Source organism: Chaetura pelagica, unplaced genomic scaffold (assembly GCF_000747805.2).
Source record: "Chaetura pelagica isolate M959 unplaced genomic scaffold, ChaPel_1.0 scaffold72, whole genome shotgun sequence".
NCBI lineage: Eukaryota > Metazoa > Chordata > Aves > Apodiformes > Apodidae > Chaetura > Chaetura pelagica.
The window spans coordinates 2968413-2986865 of NW_009952560.1; the positions used below are offsets into that span (position 1 = coordinate 2968413).

An 18453-nucleotide genomic window follows, 5' to 3' on the forward strand; every position below is an offset into this window, starting at 1 on the left:
TGTCCCACGCCTGCCTGCAGGAATGTGAGCAGTGCTGCTGGTGTGCAGGGCTAGTGCGAGAGCAGCACAGGAACGGCGATAGCTGGGCTTGCAAATCCTAAGGGCATGCCAAGAACACCATTCTGTATCATAAAAAGGCTTATTCATTACCTGCTGGTATTCCAAACAGCTCTAGGGCAGGGATGGGTTAAACAGACTGGAAGGAATTGGGAAATTCACTCTGGCCCTACCCTGCAAGGCACAAACTACTGCTGGAGCCAGAAGCACGTGGTGATCAGCATCCCTCCTGATTCTAATCTTTTTCCATTTAGGATTCCCATCTCTGTCCCAAATGCCTGCTTTTCCATCCTCTCCTAACCATTAGACATGAGGCCAGAAACGTGGGTTCAGCTCAGTACCCTGTCACCAGGCAGCCTGAACAATGCAGGATGCCAAGGCAGAGATTCCAAATGAGCTTTGCTGATCTGGGAAAATGAGGGGCACAATTCAGACACAGATGCTGTGACTGGGATCCCACAGCCATCAGGGACTCCATCCACCATCCAAAGCATCCAGACTGTACCTGATTTGTGTATGCAGACACACAGCAAAGCACCCAGCCACCAAAACCTCCAACTACAAATAAAGAACGGGCTCAGAAAACAAGAAGTCTTTAAGATAATTAAAATATCCTGGGTTTAACACGCTCGGGGAATATTAAGTTACACACCAGAAAACTCGAGCCTGGGTTTTCAGTCCGTTAGGAAGTATGTGACATGCTGGATCAATCTCTGCAACTTTCACCCTCCATCACAGGTTTCTCACCAGCCACAGAGCCTCTGGTTTCCTTTCTGGACCCACCTGGAGAAGGCTGAGGTTGCCACAACCCATCTGCTTCGGGTCCTGAGCATCACTGCCTTGTGTCTCCAGCTCCTTCCTGCACATCCCTGGCCAGGTCCCTGTGGTTAGGACACAGCCTTACCAGGCTCATGGGGACATCCCATAGGATCAGCCTTGTCTTCCCAGGCAAATCTTGTTACTGCTCCCCTGGCAAACATGCCCTCTTTGCACAGGACCATGGGAACCATCCTTAACCTTATTCACACCTGCTAACCCTGAAACTTCCTCCCTCAACTCCCCTCTCCCTGCTCATCCCAGCCACTATTTGTTATTTTAGCACGTTTTGGCAGGGATTTGGTAATTGCCATGAGTCATAACACCAGAATTTACCTATCAAGAAGAATCACAGATCAGACACTCAGCAATGAATATTGTATAAGCTTGGAGGAGAATTAGCATAAACGGGCTCAGTTTGATTTTATGCATTAGAAAATGGATTGGGTTCCCACAGGGCTTGTGCTTTATGAAAACACAGGGACCAAATGGTTTGTTACTGAACCTGGCAACACATTTACTTATTTATAGAATAGAACCCATACCTGACATGGAAATCTCATCTGCATTAAGTCTGCCGGGTGAGTAATCAAAATGGACGTGATGCCAACATTCAGAACACACCAACCACAGTGGTGTGTTTTACTGCTGGTTTTTCACCTTTTCAGAAGAAAGACCCAGAAACCTGCTACGAGAAACCTCCCACAACAGTAACTTCCAGGCTGTTCCCACCAGCCCAGCTGTGAGACTGACCTGTGGGTGTCTGAGCTCAAGGCACTGCAAATCCCAGAGAGACACCACAGAGCCCACAGGGAATATTCAGGAACCCAAAAGCTCTCCCAAGATACAAAACAACAAGAAGAGGGGGATTCCTGTCCAGGCATAAAATTTACCCTGCTCCCCACCCCATAGGAGAGCTAACATCGGGGATTTCACCCAAGGCAGGACCACGCTGAGCAGGAGCAGCACCCACAGCGGAGAATTATGTCTAAGGAGCCACAACACAAGCCATGACTCTCTCCCAGGATAGTGCTGCACCCAGAAGCAATTTAATATAGGTGGGTAGGGTACAGCCCACTGACTGCACATGGGTTATGAATAGAGGTATTCAAGTAAACCCAAATAAAGGCCAATAACTCAACTTACATTTTATACTGAGTTTTTGAGTGCTGCAGGGGCCAGCACAGGACTAAAACAACAAGAGATTTGACTCGCTTGCTGCTTTCCACTACTCAGGAACTTAAAGCAGTCAGGGTAGACAAGCTCTTCTGTTGTTTCAGCTCCCAGCCTTACAAAAACCAGTGGAAAAAACAGTCCATCTGCATGCTGGGCTCTCAACCCAGGGCACTACCAGGATGGTAACCTGGACACTGATTGGGCTACGTGCTCTTACTGGTGCATAGATGCAGCTCTGAAAGGGGCTTCAGAGAAGCAGGAGCCACGTATCCAGGGAAATGCAGGCCAGATTACATGGGTCTCATTTCTCACTCAGGTCCAATACCACCAAGTGGTGATGAGCTGAGCCCAGGACATAGAGATCTGTCTGCAGAAAGCTTTCACTACAGTGGGTGCAGCAGCCTGCTGCAAAAGCTTTGACTGCAAACAGGAGGGCAACCATGTAGTTGGCACAGAGGATCCTGGGTCACTGCCTCAGGATCAAGGACAAGCTGGAGCCCTGAAGAGCAGCTCCAGGGTTCACCTCCAGCCCTGTCCCTTGTCTCCCAGTGCCTTGACACCCTCCCTGCAGCCCCCTGCTCCATCCCAGATCATGGGGGGGAAACACAAGCCCAGCCAAGCCTGGGAGGTTCCTGGGCAGGCAGGGAGGTGGGACAGTGATGCCTCCCATGCCAGGTGCAAATCAGCCTATCTCTGCATTTCCATGTGACTTTGTGGGATTGCAGGTTATCCTTGTGGAGAGATTCCCACTTTACAGGAAAGCCATGACAGATAAGCAGAAGGGTTTGCACTCAAACAGGCCCAAATCTCAGGGTCAGGATCCCTGGGAGAGCAGCTGAAAGGCAGGGGGTAAATGTGGGAGCTTCCCTGGCAGAGAACGAGGTCAGGATGCAGGGGAACAGCAACTATTTACATTTTCAGGTCAGCACACAATGAAGAGAGATATTTAAGGAGCCAGTGGCTGGAGTCAGAGGGAAAGCTGTTGTCATTGTTTCCCTGGCTACAGCATGCCTGGTGCTCACGTATCCACGGCTGGACCCCTTATTTACAGAAAGTCCCAGTGAAACTGGCAGCCGTCCTGCACTGAAACCGGCACTGGGGAGGTTTGTGAGAGGGCTGGGGGAAAGATGGATGAATTTGGAAAGCTCCTGCCTCATGGGAAGGTAATTAAGCAGCAAAATGATGGTTATTTAAAGCAGGCAAATGGTTATTCTTGGTTTGAGGTCAAGGAACAGAGCTGAGCAACAGCACCTGAGCTCACCCCAGAAGGGGTGTTCGGAGAGGAACCCAAGAAGGGATTATTTCTCCTGCCTTTCTCCCCAAGTCCTGGGCCACTTTTGGCAACACTCCTGCTCCCCTGACCCTTCCTAGCCTGTAAACCTTATTAACCCTCTGCCAGCCTGTGCCCATCTCCCCAATGCTGCATGCAAATGGGTACGAAACAGGCAAGTTGCAGCCAGACCTTTAAACCACAGGGAGAAACCACATGGCTGTACAGAAGACCTGCTTGCAAGCTGTTCACCTTGCATGTCTCTGCTCTGCAGTTTGTCCCCTTCAGGAACAAGGTGCCAGCCTCCAGGAGGGCTGCTGTGAGCTTGTATCATCTTCAGGATGCTTTGAAGCCACCTAGACACACAGAACCTCTCTCCTGCCCCTCCGAGCAGCCAGGGCTGCTGGAATTCTGGCACTGGCACGTACAGTAAAGGCAAAGCCATGGTTTACATCAAACACACACTCTTCTGTAATTCATATCACTAACAGAAACCAGATGCCACCTTCCCCAGCCTCTGCACAGAACGATGGCCTGCCTTTGTGGTACATGAAAAAGCAAGAAAATGAAATTTAAACCTTCAAGAAAAAGCAAAAAATAAATAAATCAGTAATTAGGCAAAAAACATCCAAGCCAAAAACAGCTTCCAAGTTTCCAGGAAGAATTAGGTTGTTTATGGAAGTCCTGTTTCAACTAACAGCCTGCCTGGCAGGTGGTAGGAATGTGAGTCTGTGGAGAGCAGAAACACGAAGCGGCCCTGCCTGGGGCACTGTGCTTTGCTGTTTTCTTGTTTTAGTTAAAACAAGAGGAGACATTACAAATATTCCACAAAAGGAGCAGGAAGGAGAGCCCTGCAGCAGCCTGGGTTCCTACCTTGGATCCCGTAGAGTCGGTTCAGGCGCGACCGTCGGGCCTCGTCAGCGTAGGGCACAGCCACCCAGGGCATCTCACTGAAGTACTGCTTGAACGAGTCCTCTGACCTGTGCAAGGGGAACAGGGCATGGCATCCAGGGTGCAGCTCCTCATTACAAACCTGGCCTGCCGAGCCCTTTATCCCTTCCAGCAAAGCCCACTGGTCAGGGCTGCCAGCAGACACACAGTGCGGGCAGAGCGAGACCACCTTGAAATCCCCCGGTTCCGTCAAGAAGGGGTCCAGGGCATCTGTATGTCAACCCGTGGTGACAGCAGCAGCTCGAGCACCTTCAGGCCCACAAGCCACAAAGCAAAATCCTGAGCTGCTCCATGGGCAGAACTTGCTCTCAGCCCAACGCTGCCCTTGCTAAGCCCCCTTTGCCCTTCACTGCTTGGGCAGCTTTGCTGATACCAGAGCCAACCTGCTCTGCCCCAAACCAAACTTCCTCCTCAAATCAGAGCTTCCCAGCTTGGGGGCAGCCAGCTCTGCCTGCAGTGGATGTTAGGGCTTCCTTACCTGTCTGCACTAACGAAGAGTATCTCAAACTTCTGCCCTGCTTCCTTGATTTTCCGGTAGGACTCCACCAGGACCCTGGTGAGGCTGCGGCACGGCGGGCACTGCGGAACACAACGTGGTCATGAGGACATTGCCTCCTTCACAGGGCCAGACCCACACCCAGCAGGTTCAGGTGACCCAACTGACCATGAAAAGACAGATGGGACCTCATCTTTGCTGAAGCGTCAGGCATCAGTCTTGAACATGGCTGGGGCTTATGGCCCCTAAGTTGCCAACAAAACCTCTTCCATTTTTTAAATCTGAACGTTCTTCCCCTTCTGAAGGGCCAGCTGAGGACCACAGGCCACTGCAATGCTGAAGCTTCTTCCAAGAATGGCTGGAGCATCTTAATTGCTTCACCACCAGCCAGCCTGAGACGTTCACCCTTCCACAGAGCAAGAGCTCACTCTAGTTGCTCTGCAAAGCACCTACTACTCACCCAATGTGCAGAGAAGTAGACCCCAACGTGCGAGCCCTCCAGGGCACTGCTGTCTAGTGTCTGGCCATTGTTCCTTAGCAGAGGCCCAGCAACAACTTCACTGAAGGGTTTTGGCCCCCAGGGGAACTCCAGACCTAGAGAAGGTCAGGATGGGGATGGAAAGAAGACACAAACCAGCAAGATACACGTGCAGCATTACAGTTTCAAAAAGTTCCACCAAAAACAACCCCATCCCACCTTCTGCAAAGATGGTGCCAAGCTCTGCAGTGGAGCCAGGGCCAGCTCTTTCTCACAGGTAGGCTGCAGCCTCACCTGAGTTGTAGCACCTTTGGCTTGATGAAGCCTGCTTTGGTTTTGTGCCCGATGAGGCACCTTTTCCTTACCAACAGCATTTGTTTTAACAAGAGGGCAAGGTGGTACGTGCTCAGGAATGCAGTCAGACTATTTGCCTTATACTGATACCAACCTTAGAGGGTTTTTTATATATACACACAGATTTATTTATAAAACCTTATATATATATAAATGGTGGTTTACATACAGGTTTTTTTTTTTAATTTATAAACCTATATATAAACTAAACTTAGACTCTCTGCACCCCAAAGCAAGCATGTGTGCATACACATGAACACATGCTCTGAATCATCTGCTGCCAGCTCCCAGAGCAATCGATTTATGTACTCTGCCAGAGAGGAGGAAACACCACAGATGGCCCAGGCCACAGCATGTACTTGCTGCACAGTTCCTGCCACCTGAATGAAAGACTCAAGTCACCACACTCAGCATCTGCTGCACGAGGACAGGACGAGCGGGTGACGCGCGCGGCCTCGTGGGGCTGCAGAGTCTGTCAGCAAAAACACACATTTCTGCTCATTTTGGTTTTTGCAAATTGGAAGAAGATGGATTTCACACCAACCCCCAGCACAGTAAACCTCAGTAACAGAGAACAGTAGCGTTTTTCTGCTGCATTTGTAAATAACAGGGAATTCATTATCTGAGCAGAGGGTGATGTCAGTGACAAAGTCCCACTCAGCATTTTGGAAGGATTCTGCTTTCAAGCTATGGGATATCTGGGCCCTTAGTCTGCCTGTCCATGTGCTTCCATCAGGGAAAAATCCAAACTTAATGCTTCAGTTAGTCTAACTTTTTCCTCATTAGCACTTCAGACAAAATTCCTGGAGGGGAAATCTTTGTTCCTTTCAACAAGCAAAACCAAAACGCAAGATCTGGCAGGAATGATGCAGAAAATTTTATGCTGAAAATAATGCAGTGCCTCAATTAGTTAAGTATGACAATAGCAGTTTGTTTCCTTTTTTTTCTTCCCCCTCCAAGGCAATTAAAAATGAAATAAAAAGGCAGCCATGTGCCCATGCTTTCTGGCACACAGGACTTACCTTCTGGGTCATCTCGGATTACCAGGAGGCCATTTCTGCAAACCACCTTCCCAGTGGAGGCATCGATAAATATCAGGGAAGGAATGTTGGAGACTCTGTACTTGTTCCACAGCTTCAGCTGTAAAAGAGATTGGGAGGGATGAGGAGAAAGGTAAACTTGGTGGTGGGAAGAGGACAATTTGGGGGCATTACCTTTCAGATCAGAGGTAAGCACAGAAACAGAGCTGGTGCTTCAGCAACACGTGTGAAGGACAGTGAGGGTATCTCTCCAGAGCTGCTGGGCCAGCCTGGACACCCAGTGCCCACAGAGACCCTCACCATCAGCACCAGCCCCTCACACCACAGGTGAGACCAGCGTTGGTCTCATTCCTGTCATGGGCTTGCCAGTCAGCACAGGTAAAGCTTCTCCTCCTGCTGCATTTGTCTCTTTGCAAGTAAAATGAGGATGTTTACCATACTTTGAGGTATTTGTTTAGAAGACATGGGTAAGCACAAATAGTTGTAATGCCTCTGCTCTGAAGTAATTTGTAGTACTTCCCTGGCTGCTTCCTCCTCTCCCATTTCAATGTTCATTAAACAATCCAGCAACCCCTGCCAAGACACATCCCTGCTGCAAACAAGTCCAGCACACAGAAACCCAATTCTTCTGCAACTGGGGCTTCCCAGGTTTGTTCCCAGGAGTTGATTAATGGGTTTGACACTACCCTGGGGGCAGCACAACTCAGCTCATCCCTCCCACACTGCCAGACTCACAGAGGTCTCCACTGGCTGATGGTCATATTTGGGGTGTCCTGGTCTAGATGTTGCTGGTCATTAGTTTTTGCAGGGAGCTTGGCTCCACACAACACTGGTGACTGAATACTCCGGGTGTCACCTAGACCTGGGGTGACATTTCTCAGCACAGGCTTCTGGCACAGGGTAATTTGGAGCTTAACCCATGTACAGAAGCTCCCTGGGATGGGGAGAAAACAAAGCTGCTGGCAGGGCCCAACCTGCAGGTGTGGGCTGGTTGTGGCTGGAGGAGCTGGTCTCCCCACCATGCACAGAGGAGCTGCTGCAATCACCACATTTTCTTACATTTCTCCAAACATTTCAACCTAAACAGCCCAACAGTGAATTATCAAACTCTTAAACAAAAGCCAAACCACAGCTGAGAGCCAGAGGGGAAGGAAATGAATCACCACCTTCCCCTAAGCTCTCCTCTGTAAAGCCCCTCAGGCTCTGGGTGTTTACAGCTCGTTGGGGTTTGGAGAATAAAACCCAGAAACAGGAGAAAAGCAGGAGAGGACTGAGAATCCCACCCAGCACCAGCCACGGGTTTGAGCATGAGAGCTGGAGAAACCCTCACACAACCTCCTGCTGCTTCCACCAGTATCTCATGTGGAAACAGAACCCAGAAGCCTTCCCAGAGAAAGAGGCCACTACTCTATGGATCATCATCCCTGATTTCCAAACAGAGCCAACCCCACCTCCTGAGATGGGACTGATCTGGGGACCAGGCAAACCAGGGCAGGAAAGAGATGCAATGTTCAGGCAAAGCAAACCATATCCCTGGGTTTGCTCACCAGAGATCTAGCTGAGGGAGAAAGACCCATCCACAGCCAGGTTTTAATGTCACTGTGTTAAGTATTTCTTCCAACACCTTTTAACAAACGAGACACCTGAAGGAGTGACTCAAGCCAACCTGCCTGCAATGGAGTCTGAGCAAAACGCTCTGGGGTCTGACAGAAAACACTAACCCTGAGCTAGGAAGACTTCATTAACCTTCATCTACTAGGGCCCAGAGAAAGGCAACGTTTTGTGTCCTGCCCACCAGCCTTCAGTTTCCAGTAGAACTATTCCTTGGGACAAGCAGGTTCATTCATGATGCTGATTCAACAAACCAAGAGGCCTCGAGCGTGAAAAGGAACAAAAGAAATCACAGGAACTGCAAACCAGCCCCCTCACCACCAGTGAGTTCAAACCACAGAAGGTAAAATCCACTTTTATGAACTTTCAAGGGTGGGGAAAAGCTCTTAATAAGGATCACAGGCTTTTAAAAGGGTGTTGCAAACAATGAGGAAATTACAACTAGCAATTGGATCATTCTCTTTAAATAGCTGCTTATATTACACTCCTGCTTTACCAAGCCTGGTATCTCTGGCCAGCACAACCCCTGGGGCACTGTGGTGGGCCCTGGCCATTTTGCTTGGCTGGGGTCTGCACTCCAGAGCCAAGACTCACTGTACTCAGAGGGATGGGGCCAGGACACCCCAGATAAGGGGATAAGACGAAACCAGCCCTGCTCTCACTGGCAGCACCGGAGCGAGCGGGGCAGGGCTGGCTCCAGGCAGTCTCTGTGGTCCAGCAGACTTGGCAACTCTTGCCAATAACTAGCTCTGGGTCTTCTCAGGACATGTATGCCATCAGGCCCTCTGGCCCCACAGTGCCTTTGCAGTGACTAGTCTTGGCTGCCCAGACATCTGCAGGTAATCCTGCAGATACTGTCCCCATGAAACACAGGGTTGTCACCTCTAACTCATCACTGAGGGTCCACAGGAGAATACCTCAAGCAAGCCTGAAGCTGAGTGTGTGTGGAAAGGGTCAAAAAGCATCAAAAAAGCTCAACGTGGCATCTGCTGCTGGGGAAGTGTGTCCATCACCAGGCTCTAAGACTCGAGCCCAAGGAAAGTCACATCCTGCTCAGTCACACCTTGGGAGAACGAGAACAAGCAAACAAAACTGCCAGGTCCTACCTTACATCTGCCCAGAAGCCCCCAGCATCACACAGCTCCCAGACACCACCACCAGCCACCCCAGGTCACACCAACCACCCAGAGCTCCATTCACCCGCAGCACTCACTGTGTGCAACCTATTTTCTGCCTGGGTTATCACTGAAACCCATCACCCAGCACGGATGAACAAACACGACAATTGCACATTAGGAAGACTGAAACTGGCTCCCCATTTGAAGCCTGGTTATAAAAGGCTTGAATTGCAAATTAGTGGTCTCAACACACTAACCACGTTAATGTCACTGTCTGTATGGGCAAGCCCATGAATGTGCTGTTTAAAGCAGAGCAGTTTGGGCTGATGATTCTCCTGTGTGCTGGGAAAGCTGCTGTGGAACGAGAAGCGCATGCGTCGCAGGATGAGTGCCAGGGTCTGCCAGCATTCCCACTGCCCTGGTCCTCTTCAGCTGGGCTCAGCTTCCCAAAGCCTGTCAGACACCTCTCAGGGAAGCCTGATGGCTCCTCTTACTGCAGGTCTGACCCAAAAGAGCAGAACCTTGATAGGGAATAGGCCTGGCTCATTTCAGCTGGGCTTTTTGGGTAAGACAGCTCCCTGTAGGATTCCCACACCATTATTTCACAGCTGAACTGCAGCTTCCAGCAAAGACATCTGCTCTTCACCTAAAGCCTCTGAATACCAGCACAACCTAACCCACCTTGTGGCAATCTATTGCACCAGTTAGTTTTTCTCAGGATAAATGCTGAGGGTTTGCACACATGCAGGCTCTGGAAAGGAGATGAGCTCCTCCTTGGCGTAGACCCACTGGTTGTGGTCCAGGCAGGAAGAAAAGCCCAGGAGGAAAAAAGACACCCCTTGTACCTGCCCAACCACGTACCTCGCAGAGGATCCTGTGTCGGGTGGGGCGTGGGCTGCAGAAAGCAAATTACAACTTCCTCTGAAACCACAGGATGATGAGATGATAGCCCAGGCAGCAGGGCAGAGAGAGCTGCCTCAGCAACTTTTAAAAGCTGTTTTTCCTGCCGTGAAGAGGATGACATAGAAATAACATACTCCACACTCTGAGGATTTGATCGTCCATTTAAAGAGGGGATCTCTGCTCCGCTTCCCAACAGCTGTTGCAAATCTGTGGGATCAAGCCAAAGCTAACACAGATGTGGAAATAATCTAGGGACTATTCAGCCCGAAAGCAGCTGATCCTCTCGGAGTGCCCGTCGCTGCTGGTTCAGGCTACACAACTGCTGAACTCAATCCTCACCCCAGGATGCCAGCTGGGGAAGCAGTGAGGAGATACACCCCCTCGAAAGAGGCAGCCCAGGCTGCTCAGCTGCACAGAAACCTCTCTGGCTCCTGTGCAGGTGGTTAAGTCCAGCAGTCCAGTGGAAAAACCAGAGTCACCAGATTCCTCCAGTAACATTATCCCCACACAAAGCATCACCACAAAGTCCTGAAGGACCTGGAAACCGCAGCCCTGGGATCTCTCTGCAACTCCATCCACCAGCAGCCACCAGAGGCTTTAGAGCTGATTATTTGAGGTGGGAGGGGATCCCCAGAGCCCCGCAGGGCCGGGCAGCAGCCCCACAGCCTCTCACAAAGCTGCTCTCCACACCAGCTGCTGGCTGGGTTATTTCCCCCACGCTGGTGACTGGGAAATGCCTGGCTGAGAGGCACGTTGGAGAGCTCTGCAGGCAGCTGCAGTCATTTTTCCAGATAAAGGTGTCAGAGGAGAGGTCCCCCCAGCAGCACAGGGCTGTTCCTGCCCAGGGCTGGCACTCGGCCGGGGCAGATGAAATCCCCTCCTGCTCTGTGGGTACTAGTGGAGAAGGGATCCCCTGCTCCCAAAAGCTGCTGAGCTCTATTTTTGGTTGTGCTGATTGATTTATCAGCCCTTGGTTGCATTCCCTTACGGAACATAAATCCCGAGCTGCAGCAGTTAACACTGGGGAAGATAAAACACATCTGCTTGCAGTGAAATGAGCCCTGGATGGTGGGAAAGCAGTTCTCCCACCCTGCTTGGGGGTTGCATTTCTCTGCTGTTGCGTGAACCTGGACCATAAAACCTCTCACTGCTCCATAGGATATGGAGCTGCCTCCACCAGGAGATGCAGAGGTTTCAGAGGCACCTGCCCTTGCCAGCAGCAGGGCAGACACTGCCTCTGCCCATCTTGCACCCCACGCTCCCACTCTCCCCAGCAACAGCCAGACAAAGCTGGTTTAAAACCTCAGAAGCAGATCCCTCAGCAACAATGGACCTGTTCCCAGTGTGGACGGCTGCTGCTTTCTGCTACATGGAATGCAAAGCCTCTTTTCTCATAAAAATCCATCCTTGAAGGCAACACCCCCAGGGTCTGGGCAATTCCTCTGGGGAGGCGTTGGAAGGACCCTGCTCTTCCAGCAGCCCCAGTGCCCATGCGAGAGCATAGTGGGGTTCCCACTACAGACATGAGCTCAGCTCTTGCTGGTCTCTTGTTCCAGAGCCCCAGGCTGAAACATGAAGTCTGTCTGAGGAACTCACAAGCAGCACTGGGGTAAAAACCACCCCTGGTCCAGGGAAGCAGGGACTGGCAGAGCCCATTTCCCAGCTTTGCCTCCAGCCCAGCTCAGGGCTGGGGATCCAGCCCCGGCCGTCCCCACCACGCGCTGCGGGGGCCTTCTCTGTCCTTGCTCTTTGCAATGTCAAACTGTGGCTTTTACATGGAGCCTTCAAGGGTTTACAAGCACCAGGGGCCACCCAGGCTCTGCAGGCAGGGGCTGCAGAACAGGCTGCTCCCTCCCCCTGCCAATTTAAAACCAGGTCACGCCTGTCCCTGGGATTCAAGCTCAGCTCAAATGAAGGCTCCTCATCACAGAATCACAGCATCCTAGGGGTTGGAAGGGACCTCAAAAGATCATCTAGTTCAACCCCTCCTGCCAGAGCAGGGTCACCCAGAGCACATCACATAGGAACGTGTCCAGGTGGGTTTGTATGTCTCCAGCGAAGGAGACTCCACAGCCTCTCTGGGCAGCCTGGCCCAGGGCTCTGTCACTCTCAAAGGAAAGAAGTTTTTTCTGACGTTTACGTGGAAACAGTCACTTCCAGCCACCCCTTGCTGCTCCACTCCCTTCCTGCATAAGGGAACCACATAAATGAAAGGGGATGCAATGCAGGAACAACATGCAGCAGGACAGTGGGGGAGGCTTCGGGGGCAGATGGTGCACGCCAAGGTCTGACCTTGAGACACGGAGGAGACTGAGTGAGGCTCAGGGTAAATTAACAGCTATTGTGCTGCTGGTTCTCTCTGAAAGCAAATTAAAACCTAATTGCAAAATATAATGATGAGAGAGAGGTCTGCACCAAGAACACTAATGAGCTGATGAGGGAGGATCTGGAATTGCAATAAACAAGATTGATGTGAACAGCTGAGGCTGACGGCACAGGGCACGGGTGCTTCTGGCACACAAGGACTGGGGGGGCAGCCAGGCTGCTGTGTTATCATTCCCCTTGGCCCCCACGCTGCCTACAATGGAAATAAGCCCAGTTAAACCCAACCTTAGGACCAGTTTCCCCCAGCACCCTGCCCAGCAGTGCCTGCTGCAGATGCTCCCCCACCCGTCACATTCCAACACATGACTCGGTGCGAGTTAAAAAATAAACAAATCAAATCAGAAGTTCTGCTTGTCACCTCCATCCTCTACTTGTTTGTGGCTTCACGGCAGGAGACCAGCTCAGTATGGTCTGGTTTGTGGCCAGGGGAGACCTTGGCAGGAGCAGCTTTCAACCCTGGGCTTTTGTTCTTCCCGACGGTGAAACACAAGGGCAAAAGCTTTGGAGCTGAAGCAGAAGGAAATCCTCTCCGTGGGGTTTTCTGGCAGTGTGGCTGCCAGAAATGGGCTGCTCTTTGTTCCCCCAAGGAGCTCCATAGCCAAAGCCCCAGCCTGAGAAACCTGGGCCAGCCCAACCTCACATCTGTCCACTCACTTCCTCCTCTTTCTGCCCAGCACTGTTGCTCTTTGCCACTTCCCAGGCTGAGCCAACCGACTGTGAGCCAAACATGCAGGCTGACAGGCTGGATCCTCTGCAGCCCACATCTGATAGGAAAACATTTAATTTGAGCAGAGCTGAAAAGTGGTTAATTTGATCTACGGAGAGCAAAGCCCCAGGGCCCAGAGCTGCCTGGTTGGTTTCTATGTGCAAATTTCAAAGCAGTGCTGGGCTGCTGGCTTGATTTGGTCCCGAGATCAGGGCAAAGCAGCATTTTCCTACACATACAGATAAAAATGCAGGCAGCAAATTGTGCAGGGAGAATGCTACAGTCAGGCTGGTCTATCAACACTATGAGGATGCCTTTTATAAACCTCTTTTTTCCAAGTGGTCCTCAAATTGTACTCAACAGTCTGAAGACGTAGAATTTGAGGATGCAGCGTCAAACCCAGGATTAGGAAATACATCTTTGTGCATTTCCAAGAAATGTGGTGTTTCTTCACCATGTCTTGCTTTACCTCTTAAAAAGAGGCTTAGCATGTGAAGATCTCAAGATATTTCATCAACAATGTCTCCCTGCAGTTCTGCTTTGGGGGAAGCACTCTCCTTTTACCCCCAGGAGAATGGGCTTGCACAAAGATGGATGCAGAACCCAGGGGCTCTGCCAGCACCTTGAACCCACCTTCTGTTACCTGTTTTTCACTGGCATTTTTTCACAATTCCCTGGTAGGTAAGACAGCAAGACAAGCACATAAAAAGTACTAAGGGTGGAGGGAGTTAAAGTGTTTGTGGGAAAAATTCAAGACACACGTAGAAGTGTATCATACATGACCCCTATAAATTACACCCCCAAATGACTAGCACCAAGCAAGAAACAGCTATGTAAACACAAAGGTAATAAGAAAAAATAATAATTTCTCTCTCTCTATGGGGAAAGGTTATTTTTCCATCTGTTTATAGGAAAGAAGAGGGTTGGGGGGGGCAGTCTGGGATGTGGAATCGAAGTTTAGGGTCTCTCTTGGTCCCCAGTCTCATCTGTCATTGGAAGGGGGACGACTGCCAGAGTTGTTACAGCTTGGGTTTCCTACCCAAAACCTTTGCTCTGCTGCTACTGTTTGCTCCAAGGCAGCCAGCACCAAGCACTGGCACTGATCTGCAGGTCAAACACCTTGCAAGTCCAGATTGTTAAGAAACAAACACTTCTGAAAAGCACCAAGTTTAGACAGAGTTCCCACCACACACAAAAGCCTTTTAAATCTGCAGGGCAACTGGGATTTATTTTTGTTTCACTTAATGCACACAGTGAGGTATTAGTATGGTTTCTGGGTTTCTTTCAGGGGTTAATCTGAAAGATAACCTGCAACAATCAGACCAAAATAATGCTGGACAACACAGAGTATTTCTTAGCACTGGAAGGTACCCAGGGGAGCCAGGGCTTCAGGAGGAGCAGTGACAGGCATGGGGCTCTACTCACAGCTCAGAAGGGCAGCACAGGTTGAGGGGCTCAGTCTGTAACCACGCTTAGGTTGAAATACACCAGGATCTCACCAGGTGATCACAAGCAATCCCTACCAGGGACAGCTCGGGAGTTTCCTGCTGCTCCTGGGCTCTTGGGGCAGAAGGGGGATCACACAGCCTGCACTGACCCAGCACAGCCCAGGTCCTCGCAGGGGACCTCTCCTCTGGAGCCATAAAGTCCATCCTGTGTGACTGTCCCACCACCAGAAGTGCTCTGGGCTACACCAGCACCAGTGACACACGCTCAGGGCCCCGTGTCCTGCCTCACCCTCAGCTGAGCCCAGCGCCCTGAGCCGGGTGCCCTGTGCTGAGAACATCCCACCAACGGGGCCCTGGCAGGATGGATCCCACGGGTCAGGCTGCCTGGAAAACACTCCCCTGCTGAGCTCTTCTCCTCCTGCTCCCCAGACTGACACAGGGCTCCCTCAGGAGAAAGGCTGCAAGGATTGGAAGGCCCAACCCGCCCGATGCTGAGCTGCTGAACTCTGAGCACCGCGGTGAGTCCCACGGTTGCAATTAATCACCTGCACACATCAATAACCAGAGCAGAACAAAGCTGCCCCCAGCTCAGCTGCACCAACATCTCAACTGCAGCTGGAGGAGACGTGTCCCCATTCAGCTGCTCTTTTGCAGAGGGGCTTTCCCACCCAAGTGTGCCCTGGCAAAGCTGGTGGCATCACCTGTGGGGAGAAGGCAAAGGGAGAGGGAAATTGGGAGGGCCCAGGGAAGGAGCAGAGACATGGTTTGGGCTAGGAATGAAGGCAGAAGAGGCATGGAAGGGACAACCAGTGCTGGGTGAGCCCAGAGAGGGCAGGCAGCTGGGGCCGGGGGGTTTATGACACACACACACATGGTGGGCCAGGTGCAGGGCAAGAGAGGGAACCTGATCCATCCTGCGAAACCCAGCACCCAGGCAAGAGGCCCCAAAGCCACTGAGCAGGAGGAAGGAGGCAGCAGGATGGGGCTCCCTCGGCTTCATCTGAAGGCTTGAGCCTTGCAACTGCCAAACCAATTAAAAAAGATGCACAGGGACGGGGATAAATCAGTAGCAAGGTCAAAAGCTCTGGCTATATCCTGACTTGACTGAGGGAAATCAGCAGAGACACCATTTCTCAGAGGAGTGAGAGCCCGGGACTCAGCACAGGGATGGAACAGGGCACTGGGAAGGCAGGACCAGCCAGGGTGTGAAGGAGCCTTGGGCACAGCCTCCCTCCCTCTGCCCCAGCTCAGAGGCAGCAGCAGCAGCCAAACCAGAGGCTGCTGCCAGGAAATGATGACAACACGAATCCCACGAGGGCGTTCAACATGTCAGATAAGATGTGGAGGATGAATTCCCTCTGCTGACAGGCAGCCCCAGCCTGAGGCAGGGAGATGGCAGCAGGGCAAGGCTGCCCAGCATCTGCTCTGCCACCCAGGCTTCGAGTCGATGGCAAGGCAGGAGGTGATGCAGAGAGGTGGATGGTGGGAATGCCCCCTCCTCTTTTTCACGGGAATGACAGAGGTTCTGTGCAAAAGGAAGAGCCCATCACATGCTTTGTAAAACGCCAAAGCCTGCTGTGTGTTGGGGGCAACCTTCCTCAGCTGTGGCTGTGTTTCAGTTGTTACTGTATTCAGAGTTTGTAAAACACCCCACAATGACAAAAAACACTCCAGAAACAGGCATGAAAACTGCTCCTAGGAAATTGATTCCTGGAGACAGAGAAAGCCTGGTGTTTTTACCAGAGCTCTGACTAAAAAGAATGACCAAAGTTAAGGAGAAAGTTTTGCTTCCTTGTCTTTTTGGCAATAAAAAGGAGCTGCATCAGGGGTTTATTTGATTCTGCAATGCACAAAGCAACCATTAGTTGTTTCCTCAGTGCAGAGCCTGACCTAAGACAGGCAGAAAATTACCCTCAAGTCATCCGGAGTTGAAGGCTTTCTGATCTGGATTTGTTCATTTATGTTCTTATTTTATCCTGCTGCTTTCCAAGAGGACTGACCATCCGGAAGAAGATCCCAGGCTAACAAAAGCCAGGCTGCAGGAGCAGAGACTTGATCCAGGAAAAGATGACAAAGTGCTGTGGGAGCAAACCCTGCCTGCCCAGCCCCACTCCAGCCTCAGTGCTTGGAAGCAACACGTTTGAACAAACCACAGGAAACACAAGCAAGCAATTCGCTTGTGTCCAAGTGGCTTCTTCCAAGGATCTGCCACAAAGTTTCAGGCTCAGTTTCAGGCTCAGCCATCCCCCTTCCCCAGCCCTGGGTCAGAACTGATGAAACGCAGCCACCGAGTCCAACTCCAGCACGCTCATCTCGCTTGGCAGCCCTGCGGTTCGGCTGGGAGCTCCAAGCTGCTTTCCCTCCTCTCCCTCCCCTTCTTGTTCAATTATCTTGTTTCATCTTTATTCCGTCTCCAGGAGCACTTAGCAACAGGCTCCTGCAATCAGCCACCCGCAGGAGGTTCTCAGAAGGCTGCAGTTTCGATGACCTTTTACTACACTCATGCAAATTTTAAAGAAGGTATGCAAACAATTTGCCTTTTAAGTATCCCCTGGTTACATTCTCCAGGAGTTCATTCTCCTTCTCTCCTTACACACATCAGAAACAGCAGATTTTATGATTTTACACTAATGAGAACAAAACCTGCAGCTTAATCCCAGTTTGCTTGGGGGAATTTTTCCTGCAGCTTGTGCAGTGTGCAGGTTGTGAACAGGCAAAAACTGACCTGTGACATCTACCCTGGCCAAGAGCACAGGCCTGCTCAGACACCTCCTGCTCTCGCCACCAAAAGCCAAGCATGGGCTTCAGGGGCCCATTCCAGGAGCCAGCCAAACTCTTCCTTTGATGGACAAGATGCTGTTGCTTCCCTTGGCAAGCAGCTTTGATGGATTGGAGGCCAGGTTGGATGGGGTTTTGAGCAACCTGGTCTAGTGGGAGGTGTCCCTGCCCACGCAGGGGAGGTTGGAACTAGATGATCTTTCAGGTCCCTTCCAACCCAAACCATTCTTTGAGTCTATGATTCCATGATAGCCATCAGAAACTCTCATTCTAGGACAGCTGAAGGTTATGCCAGGAGCCAAATGCAGCCACAGCATCCCCAGGAAAACACAGCAGTTGTGATCTCAGTAATTAAAGCTCATCAGCCAAAGCAGCAGATAAGAGAGCTGGTGCAGTAGGTGAGGACTCTTTCATCTACCCTGGCCAAGAGCACAGGCCTGCTCAGACACCTCCTGCTCTCGCCACCAAAAGCCAAGCATGGGCTTCAGGGGCCCATTCCAGGAGCCAGCCAAACTCTTCCTTTGATGGACAAGATGCTGTTGCTTCCCTTGGCGAGCAGCTTTGATGGATTGGAGGCCAGGTTGGATGGGGTTTTGAGCAACCTGGTCTAGTGGGAGGTGTCCCTGCCCACGCAGGGGAGGTTGGAACTAGATGATCTTTCAGGTCCCTTCCAACCCAAACCATTCTTTGAGTCTATGATTCCATGATAGCCATCAGAAACTCTCATTCTAGGACAGCTGAAGGTTATGCCAGGAGCCAAATGCAGCCACAGCATCCCCAGGAAAACACAGCAGTTGTGATCTCAGTAATTAAAGCTCATCAGCCAAAGCAGCAGATAAGAGAGCTGGTGCAGGAGATGAGGACTC

General features: G+C 51.1%; 2 protein-coding genes across 2 annotated transcripts in view; one reads left to right on the forward strand and one right to left on the reverse strand.

Moving 5' to 3' along the window:
• Positions 1–7103, reverse strand: part of NXN (nucleoredoxin) — a 16107-nt gene extending 9004 nt beyond the window's left edge. Inside the window, exons 1-5 of the mRNA XM_010009129.1 lie at positions 7074–7103; positions 6621–6738; positions 5227–5360; positions 4749–4849; positions 4193–4299 (exon numbers count right to left, since the gene is read on the reverse strand). Of these exons, the coding sequence (XP_010007431.1) occupies positions 4193–4299; positions 4749–4849; positions 5227–5360; positions 6621–6738; positions 7074–7103 (490 nt within the window). The remainder of the gene's footprint in view (positions 1–4192; positions 4300–4748; positions 4850–5226; positions 5361–6620; positions 6739–7073) is intronic.
• The window catches only part of LOC104398973 (multidrug and toxin extrusion protein 2-like), a 50637-nt gene continuing 39285 nt past the window's right edge, over positions 7102–18453 (forward strand). Inside the window, 1 exon segment of the mRNA XM_010009131.1 lies at positions 7102–7105. Within this exon segment, the coding sequence (XP_010007433.1) occupies positions 7102–7105 (4 nt within the window).